Genomic DNA, 18,765 nt, shown 5'->3' with positions numbered 1-18,765 from the left:
CTGCTGCAATTGATGCAGCCGTGTCGATTTTAGTGATCTGGTGAAGACAAGCTAAGTTGATGGCAGAGCGCTCTCCTGTTGACTTCTGTACTCCACCTCCCCGGAAACCTAAGGTAAGTCGGTGGGAGAGCATCGCCCATCGACATAGCATGGTGTAGACACTGCTGTAAGTCAACCCAAGTTATGTCAGCTTCAGTTACATAACCTATGTAACTGAAGTAGCGTAACTTAGGTCGACTTACAGCTTTAGAGTAGACTAGCCCTGAGAGAACACAAAGTGGCCTCTGTCTCCATCGCCTTCTTTAAAGAGAGGCCTTTATTCTTCGAATGATTGCTCATGTGTATTCCACAATAGGTGTGTGTGCCTGCCACATGCACCGGTGCTGGAAGTTTTCCCCCTAGCAGTACTCATAGGTGAGTGCCCTAGCGACCCCTGGAGTGGCGCCTCCATGGCATGGTATAAGGAGCACTACGCGCTTCCCCCCACCCTCAGTTCCTTCTTTCCACTAGTCAAGGTGCTTCGGAACTGCTCTGCTCCAGCTTTGCTGTAGCTCATTCCCAGAACTCTTGTTCGTTCAGTGTATGGTACCTGTAGTTAGTTAGCTTGATTAGTTTAGTTTAGATTAGCTAGTGTGCCCAGGCTGGGGCATGCCCCATGCCCTGGGTTTTAAGTCGTGCAACACTTGTAGGCGACCTATGCCAGTGAGTGATCTGCACGCGGACTGTTTACACTGTTTGGGGGAAACCCATCTCAGCGATCACTGAAAGATTTGGAAGTTGTTTAAGCCTCGAACCAAGAGAGAGGCATTAGGCTCTGGGCTATCCTGATGGAGTCGGCGTTGACCCCGACTCTGGCACGCCGCTCTGAGTTGGCACCGGGCATCGCGGTGTCAGTGTGCGGCGACCCCTTGGCGTCATTACTAGTTGGCACCACTACCCATCCATGGGGCACGCCAAGAAGGCTAAGAAGAGACCTCTGCTGCGGCACCGGAGTAAAACGGGGGCAGAGGCTAGACCCATGTTGGGCAGTCCTCGATCCCCATCGGCCTCTAGGCCTCTGACTCAAGTCGAGCGGAGTAACCCGGCACATTTGGAGCAGGCTTCCCCGGATGCCCTGCACGCCGGAGGTCCTCAGGCAGCCTGGGATGTTATGTCCATGCCGATACCAGGAGCGCCACTAATGTTGGCCCCGTGGTCCAGAGGCAAGCTGCTGCTAGGAACTCCGCAGTTGCCCCCGACATGGTACCGGTCTTGGTCAAGGGAATGTTCCCGACGCCGTTCGTCACTCAGCAACCATTCTGTGCGTAGTCCACGTGGGTCGCCGTCGACTCCCACCAGGTTGTCTGGTTGGGTTCCGTCTGACAGAGACTCCAGGCACCGCTCTGCCTCGAGGAGCGAACACTGATGGGACCGAGGCAGACGTTGCCATAGGTCCTTGTCTTGGAGGGGCTATTGTAGCCAGTCGCGATGCAACATGAACTTTGACGCCATTCTCGTTCGTTGTCTCGCTCCAGGACCCACCACGGCACCGCTCCTGCAGCCCCTGGTGTCGATTGCCGTGATTTGCCGTCATGGATCAGCCTGCCGGAGCCGATGGCCAAGCAGCTGTTACCGACGGTACTGGTCCTCCATGTTGAGGTTGCAGACTAGAGGTTGGCACCGCTCCTCCTGGTCCAGGGACAGCGGAAGGTCATACATCAGCCCGGCCTCCCTTCATAGCCGTCCATCGATGGGTCAGGCCAGCCAGGCCGAACAGCCTGCTCCGCCGGTTCCACAGCAGGTGCAGTGGCTCCAAGCCCCGTGGCCGGCACAATGGTACCAGTGGGTACCATGGCCCCTGACGCAGCCCCCGGTGGGGGCTCGCTCGGTGACCGAAGCCTCAGAACACCCGTTGGCCTCCCTCTCCTGGCTTCCAAGGAAGGAGTTGGTGGGACGTACATCCTTGGCGCTGTGTCTGGAGACCGATCAGGTGATGGATCCTCTGGTGCCGGTGGACATGCAAAGTACTGCGCCTGCCTCCTCACCCTCCCCTGATGAGGCGATTACGGCCCCTCTTCCCTCGGTCCCACAGGAGGACTCTAAAGCCCACCAAGAACTATTGAAAAGGGTGGCATCAAGCCTCAACCTTCAGACAGAGGAGGTGGAGGAGCCCTCGGACTGCCTGTTTAACATCCTGTCCGCCTTGGCACTGGGCAGGGTGGTCTTGCCTCTCCATGAAGGGGTGGCGAAAATTTCAAATGCCCTGTGGCAAATCCCAGCCTCATTGGCTCCCATCTCTAAGAAAGCGGAACGCAAGTATTTTGTGCTCACCAAGGGGCATGAATACCTATACACCCACTCTGCCCCTAACTCCCTGGTGGTCGAGTCGGTCAACCATAGGGAGCGGGAGGGCCAACCAGTCCCTACTCAGAAAAATAAAGATTCAAGGAGGCTGGATTCATTTGGAAGGAAAATTTATTCATCCTCGAGCTTCCAGTTACGGGTGGCGAACCATCAGGCTCTCCTGGGCCGGTATGAGTTCAATCTGTGGGGCTCTTTGCCCAGGTTCGAGGACTTCTTCAAGGAGTGTGACAGGAAGGAGTTCAAAGCACTGGTGGAGGAGGGTATAGCAGCTGCCAGGGCAAACCTGCAGGCAGCATCGGATGCAGCAGACATGGCCGTGCGGTCCATGGCCTCTCTGGTGTCCATGAGAAGAGTGTCATGGCTCCTGCTCTCCGGGCTGTCCAGTGAGGCGCAGACCTCCTTGCAGGGCCTCCCGTTTGATGGCAAAGCTCTGTTTGCGGAACAGATGGATATAAAACTGCGTGGCCTGAAAGACTCCCGCACAAAGCTTCAGACTCTGGGCCTCTATGTTCCGGCTCCAGCTAGACCTAAGTTGAAGCCGCAGCAGGCTCCCGCCCAGGCCACCCACTCTAAATATGAGCCCCCTTATAAAAAGTCACGGGATTATAAGAAGCGCCCACAGAGGCAATCTCTGCCTGCCCCTCAGCCTGGGTCTTCCAAGGGCAAACAGACAGGGAAACGGTGGTTTTGACGGGACGCCCGGGGGCGCCCTACTAGTTCTCATCAGGGATCCACCCACAATAAAGCTTCCCTTCTCCAACCAGTTGTGTGCTTTTCTCTTGGAGTGGTCGCAGCTGACCTCGGACCGATGGGTCTGCAACACCATGGGTTACGCCCTCCAGTTTACCTCTACCCCGCCCAACCACCCTCTGCCCCCGTCTCTCCTGGGAGACCCTTCTCATGAGGCTCTGCAGGAGGTGGGGCGACTCCTTGGTCTAGGAGCGGTGAAAATGATGCCAGCGGAGTTCAAACGCAAGGGGTACTGCTCCCGCTATTTCCTTATCCCAAAGGCCAAAGGGGGGCTGTAATAGGTCCTAGCCGGGGCTCGACCCTTCCGGCAGGAGGGGAGCCACACCGACTCACTACTGTGGGAACAAGCAGTCAGTTAGTCCCGAAGCTCCGGCTCTTTGGTGCAGGGCCGGAGCGACCACAGTGAAAGCTCAGGCCCTGGACTGCAGGGGCGGAGCAAACACAGTAAAGCTCAGGCCCTTGACTGTAGGGGTTGAGCGAGCAAACAGTTCAGAGCCCAGGCCCTAGATCAGGGCGGGGCAAACACAGTTAAGCTCAGGCCCTTGTTTGCAGGGAGCTGAGTCAGCAAGCAGTTCAGAAGCCCAGACCCTGTGTGACGTTATTGACATAAACTGGGACCATATAGATCATTGTTGCAACCAAGGTCCTGTAGTGGCACCCAAATCTTGTATAAAGGGGGTCAAATGGGGTGTCTAGGACAAGGTTATGGTTTACTGGTTATGATTATGCTGTCTATATGTGTGTATCAGTTTTGTAGTCGAAGTTATGAATATTGGCTCTATACTGTCTGTATGGCAAACTTATGCTATGCTTCTGGGTGACATCCCAGACAAGCTGAGATTAGCTCTGCCTAGCCTGCTTGATGGCCCATTAAGGACCATCAGCTATACAATGGACCCATTGAGAGAAGGCAGATACGCCTTGTACCTCAGCAAAGTATGCAGGGACTGGCCCATGTGACTCCAGACTCCATTTTGCTGTAATTTTCCACAGTAAGAACAAAGAGGTGTTCTTACACCTGGAAAAGACTATATAAGGCTGATGCCTGATCTCCATCTGGTCTTCAATCCTGCTTCTTACCTCTGGAGGGACTTTGCTACAAACTGAAGCTCTGAACAAAGGACTGAATGACCCATCCCAGCTGGGGATGTATTCCAGAGACTTGATTTGAACCTGCAGTTTATTCCATCGCTGCTGCAAGCCTGAACCAAGAACTTTGCCATTACTGTATGTAATTGATTCCATTTAACCAATTCTAACTCTCATCTCTATCTTTTTCCTTTTATGAATAAACCTTTAGATTTTAGATTCTAAAGGATTGGCAGTAGCGTGATTTGTGGGTAAGGTCTGACTTGTATATTGACCTGGGTCTGGGGCTTGGTCCTTTGGGATCAGGAGAACCTTTTTCTTTTACTGGGGTATTGGTTTTTATAACCATTTGTCCCCATAACGTGTGGCACTGGTGGTAATACTGGGAAACTGGAGTGTCTAAGGAGATTGCTTGTGAGACTTGCGGTTAGCCAGTGGGGTGAGACCGAAGTCTTAGTCTGGCTGGTTTGGTTTGCCTTAGAGGTGGAAAAACCCCGGCCTTGGGCTGTAACTGCCCTATTTTAGCAATTTGTCCTGAGTTGGCACTCTCAGTTGGGTTCCGCCAGAACCGCATTGTCACACCCTGGATCAGGCTTGTTTGCAGGGGGCTGAGCGAGCAAATAGTTCAAAGCCCAGGCCCTGGATCAGGGCGGGGCAAACACAGTTAGGCTCAGGCCCTTGTTTGCAGGGAGCTGAGCGAGCAAATAGTTCAAAGCCCAGGCCCTGGATCAGGGCGGGGCAAACACAGGTAAGCTCAGGCCCTTGTTTGCAGGGGCTGAGCGAGCAACTAGTTCAGAGCCCAGGCAAGGCACGCCTAGGCTTTCTGTAGCCGAGTGTTGGGTGAGGGGGATGCCTGCCACCCATGAGCCCACCCACTCCACTGCGTTCCAGCCCGGGGCCCTAGCAGCGGTTACTGCCGCTGCTGGTCAGTGGGGTATCCAGACCGCAACACACTGACATTGGCTCACATTCAGTTGCAGCCGGACCGGGGTCGGCTACCCCCGGGCCACTTCCGTGATCCCCCTCAGAGCCTACCTCGTTCGTCGCGCCGGGTTCAGGCCAGTCCATCTGCATGGGCTCCTCTCGGCCAGGGCTCGGTGGCAGGTCCGGTAGCTCTGCCGGGAAGTCAGGCCAACGGTCCTCGGGCGGCTCCTCTGGGTAACAGCAGGGGCGAAGGGGTTCGGGTGCAGTCTCGCCCTCCGGGTTGGTGGGATGGGGTTCCCAGGGATTCTCCCAGTGTCGGGCGTGAACGGGCTCCGGCGGCTCCTCCTCGTAGCGGGCCCGGGGTAGCTCAGGCCAGCTAGGGTCCAGGCCTCGGTCTTCGACGGTCTCCTGGCCGGGAGCTCCCGGCCGCACGTCTGCTCCCTGTGGTGGCTGGCCGCCGACTGAGCTCTGGCGGCCGGCCTTTATACTTCCTGTCCCGCCCCTTGACTTCTGGGGGGCGTGGACAGGCGGTGGTGGTCCCACCCACTCTGGGGTCTGCACGTGGGCTCCCTCTTCTGGGCAGGAGGGGAGCCACACCGACTCACTACAGGGGCTCAGGCCCATCCTGAACCTGTGAGGCCTGAACCAGTACATGGTAAAGCTTAAGTTCCACATGGTCTCCCTGGCCTCCGTCATTCCTTCCCTGGATCCCGGGGACCGGTACGCCGCCCTCGATCTGCAGGATGAGTACTTCCACATCCATATATTAGAGGGGCACAAATGCTTCCTCCGTTTCATGGTTGGTTAGGAACACTACCAATTCACAGTCCTCCCGTTTGGCCTGTCCCCTGCCCCCAAGGTATTTACAAAGTGTATGTTGGTGGTGGCTGCCTACCTCAGGTAGCGTAGGGTCCAGATCTTCCCCTATCTGGATGACTGGCTGGTTAAGGGCAGCTCCCCGTAGCAGGTGCGGGATCACGTGGTGCTCCTTCAGGCCATGAGTGCCACTTTGGGTCTGTTGATAAACGACACCAAGTCCATGTTTGTCCCGGCACAACGCATAGAGTTTATCGGGGCGGTCCTGGACGCCACGTCGGCCAGAGCCTCCCTCCCACTGGACAGGTTCGAGACCCTGAAAGGGCTCATCGACACGGTCACAAGGTTTCCAGTGACAACAGCCAGAGCGTGCCTCCAGCTCTTGGGTCACATGTCGGCGTGCACATATGTGGTCCGCCATGCCAGCCTCAGGATGAAGCCCCTCCAGCTCTGGTTGGCCTCGGTGTTTAACCAGGCCAGAGACAAGAGGGACAAAGTCTTCACTGTGCCCGAACCGGTGATTGCCTCCCTACGATGGTGGTCCTCCCCCAGGAACATGCTCCACAGGCTCCCGTTCAGAAGCAGACCCCTGTCGATGGAACTGGTGTCCAGTGCATTGGACCTGGGGTGGGGAGCCCATGTGTGGGATGTTCAGACCCAAGGTCTGTGGTCTGTGCACAATCTGTCCCTCCACATAAACGTCAAGGAGCTCAGGGCGCTGCGGGTGGTGTGCATGGGCTTCTGTTCGCACCTGGAGAGCCGGGTGGTCAGGGTTCTCACGGACAACATGGCCTCGATGTTTTACATCAACAGGCAAGGCAGGGCCCAATCCTCTGCCAGGAAGCCCTCAGGCTGTGGGACTTCTGTATAGCCCACAACATTTGCCCACAGGCCTGCCACCTACCGGGTGCTCGGAACTCACGGGCAGATCGCTTGAGCAGGGACTTCTCCTCTCAGCACGAGTGGTCTCTTCACCCAGGGGTGGTGTACAGACTTTTCCAAGAGTGGGGAACTCCCCAGGTGGACCTGTTTGCCACCCAGCAGAACCATCGCTGTCCCTGGTTCTGCTCTGGGGGGGGGGGGGGGGAAGAGGCTGGGGGTGTGTGCGCTATCTCCGATGCCTTCCTCCTGTCCTGGTTGGGCCGGTTTCTCTATGCCTTCCGCCCATTCCCACTGATAGGCAAGGTCCTGGAAAAGATAAAGACGGACAGGGCCCGGGTCCTCCTGATTGCCCAGGCGTGGCCCAGGCAGCATTGGTATGGGACCCTAAGAAGCCTGGCGGTCACCCCGCCGTGGCCGTTGCTGTCCTGCTTGGACCTGCTCTCCCAGGACCAGGGCTGCCTCCTCCACCCCAACCTAGCAGCACTCCACCTCACTGAGTGGCTGCTCAATGGTTAGGCCGGGAGGAGAGGATGTGCTCAGAAGGGGTTCAGCGCGTCCTCTTGGAAAGCAGACGACCCTCCACGCGCCGAGCCTACTTAGCAAAGTGGTCGTGGTTTTCCCGATGGGCGGATGAGCGTTTTCCCCCCATGGCTGCCGCGATCCAGCTCATTTTGGACTACCTCCTTCACCTTAGAGCCCAGAGCCTGGCGCCCTCGTCTGTCAAGGTGCACTTGGCGGCCATATCAGCATTCCACCCACTGGTGCAGGGTCCCATGGTATTCTCCCATGCTATGACTGGCTGATTCCTTAAGGGATTGGATTGTCTCTTCCCGTACATCAGGTCCCCAGTCCCATAGTGGGACCTGAACCTAGTGCTGGCCCGCCTCATGGGCCCCCCGTTTGAGCCGCTAGCTACGCGCTCCTGGTCGCACCTCTCGTGGAAGGTAGCCTTCCTGGTGGCGATCATGTCGGCTAGGCGGGTCTCGGAACTCAGGGCCCTGACCTCTGAGCCCCTGTATAAGGTATTCCATAAGGATAAGGTTCAGCTCCGCCCACATCCTTTATTCCTCCTGAAGGTGGTCTCTGACTACCACATGGGTCAGAACATTTTCCTGCTGGTCCTCTGCCCCAAGACCCATGAGTCCAGTGAGGAGTGCCGCCTCCACACGCTGTATGTGAGACGGGCTCTGGCCTTTTACCTGTAGTGGACTAAACCGTTCAGAAAGTCCTCACAGCTGTTCATCGCCTTGGCTGAACACATGAAAGGTCGGCCGATCTTCATTCAGCGGCTTTCTAACTGGATCACTTCATGCATCCGGACCTGTTATGACCTGGCAGGAATCGCTCTGTCGTCAATTGTGAGGGCACACGCACGAGGGCGCAGGCCTCGTCTGCTGCCTTTTTGGCCCATGTCCCCATTCAGGACATTTGTAGGGCCACCACGTGGTCTTCAGTTCACATTTTCACCTCACATTATGCGATCATCTCCCAAACAAGGGAGGACGCCGGGTTCAGCAGGGCGGTGCTCTGTCCTGAGAATTTGTGAACTCCTACCCACCTCCAACAGATATAGCTTGGAATCACCTATTGTGGAATACACATGAGCAATCATTTGAAGAAGAAAAGACAGTTACCTGTGGGGATGTATCATCCCTACACCAACCTAATGAAAAGTTCCATGAGGAGGTAAGGGTCACGATGGGACACTTGCCAGGTAAACAAATCATGGCCTTATGTAAGGCCCCCTGGTGGTCTAGGAATTATATAAGATGAGGTAAACAAGGTAATAAATCATGGCCTTATGTAAGGCCCCCTGGTGGTCTAGTATTATATAAGATGAGGTAAACAAATCATGGCCTTATGTAAGGAACGGTTGAACCAATCGGTGTGGGGCTATACATGTGATAAACACATGATTCTCCTTCTTGTCCAATCGGTAGATGTGTGATTATAGCCTAATTGTGTTATGTAATGTTGAGAAAAACTATAAAAGAAAGCTTGTAATAAACAGCATTGGATTCAGCCTGCAACCACAGTGGTCGTGTGCTTTATCTGCTCCGCATGGGACGCCACAAATGGTGACCCCGACGTGATTCGGCTTGGACATCAAGGCAGCCAGGACTTTGCCCAGAGCGACTAGCAGAGATCATACTAGACACAGCCGCCAGTGGAGCAGGGATCAATGTTCTCAGACAGTAGACCCAACAGGTGTTGTCTCAGAAGCTGAGCAAAGAAAAAGCAGATCCAACCAAAAAAAGGATCTGAGTGGTCAGACTCTATGTAAGAAACTGGAACAATTGAATTTAGATATTGAAAAGGCTCTCAGTGCTGGCTCTTCTCCTTCCAGCACTCCTTCTACCAAAAAGCGCAAACAGCCATGCCCTGTTAAGGTGAAAACAGGCCTTCTTCACAGAGATCATCAAAGAAAGGGAATCTGTGGAAATAAGAGGGCAGGCTACCAAAATTTAGATGGTTTGCCAAGCTCAGTGTCAACTGGAGCACGACCAAAAACTGAACATGGTTTGAGAAAAGGCGGAGGTGGCAGCCGCGGCAGGAGGTACCGGAGGATACCGGCTCCTGGTCGTCCGAGAGAGACGTTCGTGAGCTCACAGCCGACTGAAGCGTTCGGTGAGAAAAGGCGGAGGTGGCAGCCGCGGCAGGAGGTACCGGAGGATACCGGCTCCTGGTCGTCCGAGAGAGACGTTCGTGAGCTCACAGGTGAGCTGCTGCTTTTATTAAAATGGGCTCTGCTTTGTCTGCAGAGGAGGAGACAGTGCATGATTTTTTATTACGCATCGCTAAAAAGCGGGGAGAAAAGCTTCCCTCTGACGCGTTGTCCCGTTTGTTGAAATGGGGGCAGAAACGCGGGAATGTACAAACAGGGCCTTCAGCTACAGGACATGCTGAATCAGTTGTCCCATTTGGCCGGTAAGAGCCATCCCCCGCAGTCCCACACATTGCGAGCGCTAAACCAGCCCGGCTTTCCTGTCACCAATAATGTTTGTACCCCAAAGTTCCGGGCGGAGTTCCCGGGGCAGGGTAAGCAGTTGCGGAATAGGTTGGAAAGAATGGCGGAGTCAGGCTTATCTAACTTTGAAAGGACATATAGGAAAAAACCACCGGATAAGATCCCTCCGACGGATGATGTAGCTACCCCCTGTCCTCGTTGTGGTTTGTGGGGCTGCGCAATTGGGTGCACTGGACGAAATAACGTGTCCACGCACCGGCCACTGGATGTCGCCAACCTGTTTGCTCCAAAGCCTCCGGCATACTCATCCGATGTTTCCACCCTGCGACATGCTTCGGACAATATCCCGGGCGGCTCGGGCCCCCCGGACCCCGTAAGGCGTTGGCACGGACTTATTAGGGAAGCCCATATAGAGGGGGAATTTGCGCCCGAGGCTTATCCAGTAGTGATACCGGACCTGCACTTGTTGTTTGTCACAGCCTAAACACCTGATAATGCTGTACTTCTGTTTGTTCAAACTCCTTATTATAGGAGCAGGGGTCTTTGTATGTCCAAACTCTGTACCTTTTGTTAACCCACGACAAAATGTTTGAATCACCTGGGCAAACCAGACTGGCCAAGAAGCCCTTTTTGCTTGTCCATGGCCACCCCATCGGATCCCTTTAGAACATGTCTTATTGGCTATCCTTATTTACACCCCAATGGTTTTCGTGGGTATTTATGTAATCTTATGTTTTTTAATAGTTCTCCATATATTTCCCAGTTGTTAAATGTCACCTGTCATCAGTTTTATAGGTTAAAAAAAAAAAGTAGTCAGGTGGCTAGTAATTGTCCTAATGTTAGTTGGACCCTCCTATAGGCCTTATTTAAGAAAAAGGGGGGAGATGTGGGGATGTATCATCCCTACACCAACCTAATGAAAAGTTCCATGAGGAGGTAAGGGTCACGATGGGACACTTGCCAGGTAAACAAATCATGGCCTTATGTAAGGCCCCCTGGTGGTCTAGGAATTATATGAGGTAAACAAGGTAATAAATCATGGCCTTATGTAAGGCCCCCTGGTGGTCTAGTATTATATAAGATGAGATAAACAAATCATGGCCTTATGTAAGGAACGGTTGAACCAATCGGTGTGGGGCTATACATGTGATAAACACATGATTCTCCTTCTTGTCCAATCGGTAGATGTGTGATTATAGCCTAATTGTGTTATGTAATGTTGAGAAAAACTATAAAAGAAAGCTTGTAATAAACAGCATTGGATTCAGACTGCAACCACAGTGGTCGTGTGCTTTATCTGCTCCGCATGGAACCCCACAGTTACCTTTTCCGTAACTGGTGTTCTTCGAGATGTGTTGCTCATGTCTATTCCACATCCCGCCCTCCTTCCCCTCTGTCGGAGTTGTCTGGCAAGAAGGAACTGAGGGTGTAGCTCCCCTTATACCGCGCCATGGAGGCACCACTCCAGGGATCACTAGGGGCACTCCCCTATGGGAACTGCTAGGGGAAAAACTTCCAGCACCAGGGCACATGGCGAGCACACACACCTACTGTGGAATAGCCATGAGCAACACATCTTGAAGAACACCAGTTACGGAAAAGGTAACTGTCTTTTTCTCAAAGAGGTTTCCCAGTGTCGGGAATTGTCCTTGAGCTTTTCTTGGTCAAACCTAGAGTCCTGCAGCCTACCAGACCTGCAAGTGACAACATTTGTCTATCTTAAGTACTTGTTGGCACTCATCACCATAGTATCTGAGCATTTTCAATCTTTAATGTGCATATCCTCACAACAGCCCTGTCAGGTAGGGTAGTACTATTAGTCCTCTTTTTTTCAGAAATAGGTAACTGAGGCACAGAGAGACTAATTGACTTCCCCAAGGTCACACAGGACGTCTGTAGCAGAGCAGGGAATTGAATCCAGGTCTCCCAATTCCCAGGCTAGTGCCACTGGACCATTCTTCCTCTGAGGAAGCATCCCTCACTATTTATCACTTGCACCAAAGGCCATCCCACACCCAGTGCTGGTCATGCCCTATATTTTTGAGCTGGGATAGGTATCTTACTAGAACAGAGGCTTTTTCTCTCAAAGCTCGACCTCCCCTTTGGGTATGAAGGACTGGTAATGTACAGCATGAATGGCTGTAGCTGAGCACTAGTAAATCTGACAAAATGAATCCCAGCTCTAAAGCTCAGCCTGAATGTTGGTGGATGTCAGCCGTCTCAACCACTAAGCTCTCCTATTGGGGCACATGGTAGGAAAATAAGGAAGGATATATGTGCTCTCAATAGTGGGGGGGGGGGGACCTGAGGTGTTATGCACCTTAACCAGTGGCCCAAAACAGGATGCAAGGACTTGGAAACCCTATTGAACAGGCTTCCTTATCCAGGGGCATCTCAGCTGTGGTCCTTGTAGATACGTGGGCAGGTATTAACTTCAGATCTGCCAGTTTAGTCAGCTTTGTAGGGAAATTGAATCTTTTGCATGTGGTGTTGCTGTCCTGCTGCTCCCCTGTAGTGAAGATACACTTAGCATCAGAAAAGTTTTCCAAATAGTGCCACTGTCATCCTGATCTTCACCCTGCTTTCATTCAGCTGATTGAGCAGATGAGGGAACATGATGAGTCAATTTTGTTTTGAAAGACATTGACAAGTTGTGCTGAAGCTTTCTACACAGGGGAGGAGGGTGTCAGGGTATCAGTGTTGAGACCAGTAACTCATGACATAAATGCCAAATGCTGGGGAGCAGGCATCTTTCTTGGCACAGAAAGGTCTGTGGTTGCTCTCACAGATTTTGATGCAAGGGTCTGTGGTTATTATCAAAGATATTACCACACCCTTGGAGCTGACTAGGACACACCACTATGAATGGTCTCTGGATAAGTCTCTCTGTTCTGAACCAGGATGGAGAGGGAGCCCCAGAGGTCTCAGTGGGGAGCAGCCTTGTCATGTGATTCTCTCACCAGTGTGGCGCCTCCTGTTGGTTGTCTTGGGGATTAGCTTGCTCAGCCAGTGCTCCCTCTCCTGGTGGTGCGTCACCTGTCATCGTCAGCATCTGCAAAGAGGATTACCAACTGTCTAATCGCACAAACCCAAACACCATTTCCCCGCCCCCTGTCCCGCCTCTTCTCCAAGGCCCTGCCCCTGACCCCATGAGAGCAACCACGCTCCTTCTCCGAGGCCCCACCTCCCGCTCACTCCAGTCCCTTCCCTCTGTTACTTGCTCTCCCCCCACCCTCACTCACTTTCACCAGGTTGGGGCAAGGGGTTGAGATGTGGGAAGGGGTGCAGGCTCTGGGCTTGGGGGGTGGAGTTGAGGGGTTCAAAGTGTGGGAGGGGGCTCTGGGCTGAGCCTGAGGCAGGGTGTTGGGGTGCAGGAGGGGTTGCAGGCTCTCTGAAGGAGTTTGGGTGTGGAATGCAGGCTCTGGGCTGGGGCAGGGGGTTGGGATGCAGGAAGAGGTGAGGGGGGCAGCGCTTACCTCGGGTGGCTCCCGAAAGTGACCGGCACATCCCTCTAGCAGTGGTTCCTAGCCAGGGAGGTCAGGGGTCTCAGTGCACTGCCCCTGCCTGCAGGCTCCACCCCTGCAGCTCCCATTGGCTGTGGTTCTTGGCCAATGTGAGCTGCAGAGTCGGTACTCGAGGCGGGGGCAGTGAGTGGAGGTCCCTCCCCCACTTCTGGGAGCGGTGTGAGGTCAGGGCAGGCAGGGAGTCTGCCTTAGCCCCGCTGCGTCATCAGACTTTTAGCACCTTAAAATCTCCTGGTTTGGTGTCAGTAGACTCCAGGAGATAGGGCCTGATTCCAGAAGACTCCCGGTGAAACCAGGAGGGTTGGCAACCCATCTGCAGACCCACCTTGGTCCAACTGCAGCATCCTTTTCATGACTCAACCTTCTGGCTGTGCCACCATCTGTGTTTTCCCCCTTCCGGGGGTGGAATATCTCAGTTCTATAGTCTAGCCACTTCCCCAAGTGGTGAATGGGGGGGACGCAGGCCTGCCTACTACTCGAGGTCCCAGCCCAGGGACCCTGCGGATCACAACCTCCTGCTGTGCCCCTTTAACCTCTGTCTCTGCTGCTTACATTCCTGGCCCACTTCCCCATGGCCCCAGCACCTTCTTTGCCCTTTTCTCAGGGCCTCAAGCCTGCAAATCCAGCAGCCAACCAGAAGCGCTCTCTAGGTCCCCCGGTCCGTGCTAGCAGCCACTCTGTCCAAGATATTGACCTCTTGCAGTCCTCTCTCTTGGATTCCCTGCAGAAACTAATCCTGTTCTGCCCTGCAGCTCCCTTTTAGGTAAGCCTGGAGCTGGGGGGTTCATCACTGGTGAGTTGGAAGGCAGCAGGTACTCTCTCAGTGCCTCCTGCCAATGTGTGCATCTCTTGTAGAGGCAGTACATGATCTGGTTACTCAGACCACAGTATTACTGACTTCACTCACCAGTCTCTAGAGTATACCTGGGACTTGGCCCTTAGCAGAGCCCCTCAGTCTCTGGGGAGCAATACAGGATACCTCAGTGATGAAGCTACCTGACTTAGTGTAGAGGGAAGATGGTTCTGCACAGATAGAGGTGGTGCTGGTACAGTGTCCTGGTGCTCAGATATCAAAGCAGACTCAGGTTTATGTTTTGAGGATTTCTCATTCGAGTACCCCAAGCCAGCCTTTTGTCAGACTATGGGAGTCTCTGGAGGCATTCCCTATGAAGCCCTATGAAGCTTGAGAAGACATCTGCAGGCAGATCTGACACTCCTGCACAGCAAGCCCAACTCCAAGATTGAGGTGCAATGAATGTGATGTGACTGACATCATTCTGCTGCCATGGAGCTGACGAGCTGTGGAAGGGTGTACACGTGGTACTCCATCTACAGGTAGTAGCAGATGTGTCCTCCCTGTGCACCAAGGAGTGCAAGTGAGGCATTGCACCAATCCTTGGCACAATTCTTCCTCGAGCTCCCACTAGAGTGGTGCTTCTTACCCTCACTGCAGGGCAGTGCCTAGAAAGGTGTTCCTGAACCCTTTGTTAAACTGAAGCAGTATTTATGCATCATGACTCACCTAAGATCTGCTTTCAGAGTTGGGAAAGTGGGTGCACCTCCTAATTTTGTGTAAAACCTGAAATGTTGAACACAGACCATAGAACAAAAGGTTTCTACTAAGGGCAAATAGTACTTACAATAAATTCAAAGCTCACATTTCTTTGGTGGAAAAAAAAGTCTTGTCTTTCCCAATGAAGGGAAGCAAAAGTCAGTCTTGTGATGCTATTGCTCCATTGTGCTACATCACTTGAGGAATCAGACTATTGGAGGGATTGCCTAACTACCCTGTTTTCTCTGATTTCTACACATTGGAAGTCTCTGCTCATCGAAAACTCAAGAATAGAATAGCAAAGGGTGTAGCAGGTCAGGATGACATTGCATTAACAGTGACCTTGCACAGTGTCATCCCACATCTGTCTGTCAGTAGCTGATGTTAGTCCTTAATTTTCATGAATATCATATTTACTTACACACACATTTCTACAAGGAACAAATGTGCCAAGACCCATTCAAATGTAAGATACTGAAATCCAGAAGGAAGGTGTTTGCTGTGATTATCCAGATCTGAAAGTGTATTTCACTAGCTTTCACCAAAGAACATAAGTTTCTAATGAGTAAAGTGAGTAAAGCTTACTTCATAGACAACCAGCACATTTCACTACATTAGAAATACTTTGAAATGTTGACTTGTAGGAGGAGGCGGAGTTTAGCTCAGAGGTACTGTGGGTAGGACTCATTCATATCACAGTATTTAAGTTTTGGCATGCGAGAAAGAGTTGTCAGAGTTGAAGGTCTATTTCTAAAGGATAAATCGAAGAGTGGGGGTGGTTTTTTTTTTTAATTTAAGATGCTAGCAGTTGATCTTCAGATTCTTCTTGTAATAATTTTGGGGACTTCTGATTGCCAGATAATCCCCAGGATTGAAAAATGTGGACTCTCATGTTCTCAGGTAAACTATAATTTGTTTGTAGCTGCTATCTATGAATGTAATACTTATATGCCACTACAATATTTATAAATGACATTTGTATTTGTGTGGTTTGTCTTTGAGTATTCATAGCATCAAAACAGGAATTAAAATGTTCAAGCCTTCCTTAGACATCACTTTTATACTGTTGTAGTTTTGGTATGAGTAAAACAATACAATATGACAAAGATGACAGTATATAAGAATACATCAGAAAGAAACTTTATCTTAAAGCAACTTCCAGGGTGGTATTTTTTTATCTCTTATGTATTTGGAGGTCAGAAATAAAAAGTATTTTATTTGTGGCCATTATTTTGGGGATTAAATTCTTACTATAACTGTGTAAGTTTTATAAGAACTGAGGGTGGTGCGATTTTCAAGTGTCAAAATATCTTAGGAGCACAAATCCCATTAACTTGTACTGAATTGGAAAGCTTGAAGATGAAGAGTAAAACCTTTTTGCTAGGAGGTGCAAATGTAACTCCTAATTTTAATGAGCTACATGTGTGCACAGAAGAGAGAATGTACCATGTCATTTCTTTAAGGGAATTGAATTTTGTATTGTTTTCATATATTTCCACATGGGGGCAGTATAGAGATGTCCTCATTTATAATGATTCCTGAAAACTAATAATAGAAATAATAAAACAAATCACTGAATAATTTATTATTTAAAGTTTAAACTAAAAAAAGATTAAAAAATAAGGATGCTGTGATTTTTCAATCTTAATAGAAGACAAGCTTGACATGAAATATTTAGCTGCTGTTAAGAAGTGGAGCTGATGGTATGAAATGACAGTTTGGCTATATGTACAGAGTTCTGCTTGAGAATGTCATGGGATTGTGAAGCCCTTAGGGTGTATTTACATTTGTGTGTGTTTGTGTTCATGAATTCAGATCATATATGATCTCTATGTGCTTAAATATTATTTTACCATTGTGTTTTATTGTTCTGGAAAGAGAAAACCCCTTGCTATATTTTGTCCATTTGTTCATGAAGTTTTATATATTTAAAGCCTATAAAAATATTTTAAAAATCATATGATTTTCCTTTACACTAAGGGTTGTTTACACTTCTCTGGCAGAATAAACATACCTTAAAGTGGGTATAAATTACACTGGTATTTTGCACTCACTTTAAGACTTTTACCCTGCCCCAGTGTAAATGAGAATCAGAGCCATGGTGTGTAGAATAATAATAGCACTTCGTCTTCAAAATATCATCCAAAAGTTTTCTAATTCTGAAGGCTAGGATAATTTTTAAAATACACAGTATACTTTTGTTCATTATGCATACTAAAATAGCTTCCTCTGATATAACAGAACCAACTGTAAAGTAACTTGAAATGCTTAAAAAATATGACTGCGTACATGTTCTGCATGTAATTTTTCTGCTGTATTTAGTAGAATCCTGAATTCATCAATTAATTTCAACAGAAAGATGTTTTCTTTCTGTGAAAGATAATTATCCAAATTATAGGACAAATTGGCCCAGGCTTTCCTCTACAGTGTAAAGCTTATGTAGCATTTTCAACCTGCTGCAGGGAGTTTTTGTTGGAGGATGCACACTGATGTTGGAAAGTTTCCTGAGCATCTTGTTAGACCAAATCCTCTTGCTCTTTTCATTTGAATGTTTTTTCTGCCCCAAACACACTTTCACTGGCATTGCCTTAAATGGGAGCAAGTTCCCTCCTGTGGAAACCTGAGTAAACTGGCTTTACATGGGACATTTACCAGGGGATAGAATACACCCTTGAATCTATGAGCAGGCCCAAGGTTCAGCACAGCTCCTCCCTCCATGGCTGCTAATCATGGGTGGCGGGTGACCCCATGCTTTCTGCCCAAGGTCCTGCCCCCCCCGACACACACCGGAGCCTTGAAACCCCCTTCCCACCATGTAAAACGAGAAGCCCTGACTCTGAGGGCCCCCCCACGACCGGAGGAACCTCAGCCCGCCGGCCCCAGCCACATCAGGCTGAACTGCTGCCGCCACTCCCACCCCAAGCACCAGGCTGAGACGCTGACCCCCCAGTGCCGGGCAAGGCCAAGCCGCCGTACCCCCGCCAGAGTTGGGCCAGGCCAAAACGCTGTCCTCCTAGCGCCAGCTCCTCCTGCCCCTGAAGGCCCCACCCCCTCGCCAAGCCACCGGCCCCAGCACCCAGTCAAGCCTGCTCAGTCTGCCAGCTGCTGGCTCTTCGCGTCCCTCCTCACTCCCCCGTCCCGAGGAGGAGGGATGTGGCAAGCAGCAGGGACGGGGTGGGAGTGTGGTGTGGTGTGGAATGGAGGAGGCGGTGGGGGTCTCCGGGAAGGGCCTCAACCACCGCAGCCCAGGTGTCCGGCAGTGGGTCGGCGGCAGCGCCAGGGAAGGCAAGGCCTTCCATGGCCTATTATACCTGCTACCCGTGCTGCTAATTATTCCACAAACTAGTGGAACTTGGCCTTTGAGGCTAGCAATTTGCAGGATCAGGCCCCTAATTAGACACCATCAATTAAAAATCCACATTTCAGTCTGAACATTTTTTAATCTGCTATTGTTAGAAGTAGCATCCATAAAATCATGGAAATACAGGGCTGGAAGGGACTTTGAGAAGTCATTAAGTCCAGCCCTGGGGCTGAGGCTGGACCAAGGAAACCTAGAATATCCCTGATAGGTGTTTGTCCAACCTGTTCTTAAAAACCTTCAAAGATGAGGATTCCATGACATCCCTTGGAAGCCTATTCCAGAGCTTAACTACCCTTATAGTCAGAAAGTTTTTTCTCATATCTAACCTAATTCTCCCTTGCTGCAGATTAAGCCTGTTACTTCTTGTCCTACCTTCAATGGACATGGAGAACAATTGATCACCATCCTTCTTTATAAGAGCATTTAACATATCTGAAGATTGTTATCAGATCTCCCTTCAGTTTTTTATTCTCAAGACTAAACCTGCCCAGCTTGTTTAACCTTTTCTCATAGTTCAGGTTTTCTGCTCTCTGGACACTCTCTAATTTGTCCACAT

The 18,765-nt window shown here is 51.0% G+C and overlaps 1 protein-coding gene across 4 annotated transcripts in view; it reads left to right on the top strand.

Moving 5' to 3' along the window:
* Nucleotides 1–15,512: 15,512 nt before the first annotated feature.
* Nucleotides 15,513–18,765, top strand: part of IL17REL (interleukin 17 receptor E like) — a 64,552-nt gene continuing 61,299 nt past the window's right edge. For 2 of the 4 annotated variants that reach the window (XM_065554980.1, XM_024109353.3), the window contains exon 1: nt 15,578–15,748. Coding sequence is in view for 2 of the 4 variants with exons in the window: in XM_024109334.3 (XP_023965102.1) it covers nt 15,647–15,748 (102 nt within the window). In the remaining 2 variants the exon portion in view is untranslated. Of the gene's footprint in view, nt 15,749–18,765 lie in introns of all 4 variants that reach the window. The other 2 variants (XM_024109334.3, XM_024109337.3) reach the window with 2 other exon arrangements.

The sequence above is a fragment of the Chrysemys picta genome, chromosome 1 (genome assembly GCF_011386835.1).
Source record: "Chrysemys picta bellii isolate R12L10 chromosome 1, ASM1138683v2, whole genome shotgun sequence".
Taxonomy (NCBI): Eukaryota; Metazoa; Chordata; order Testudines; family Emydidae; genus Chrysemys; species Chrysemys picta.
Note: the sequence above shows the minus strand (reverse complement) of the source record. Positions and strands in the feature narration are given on the sequence as shown.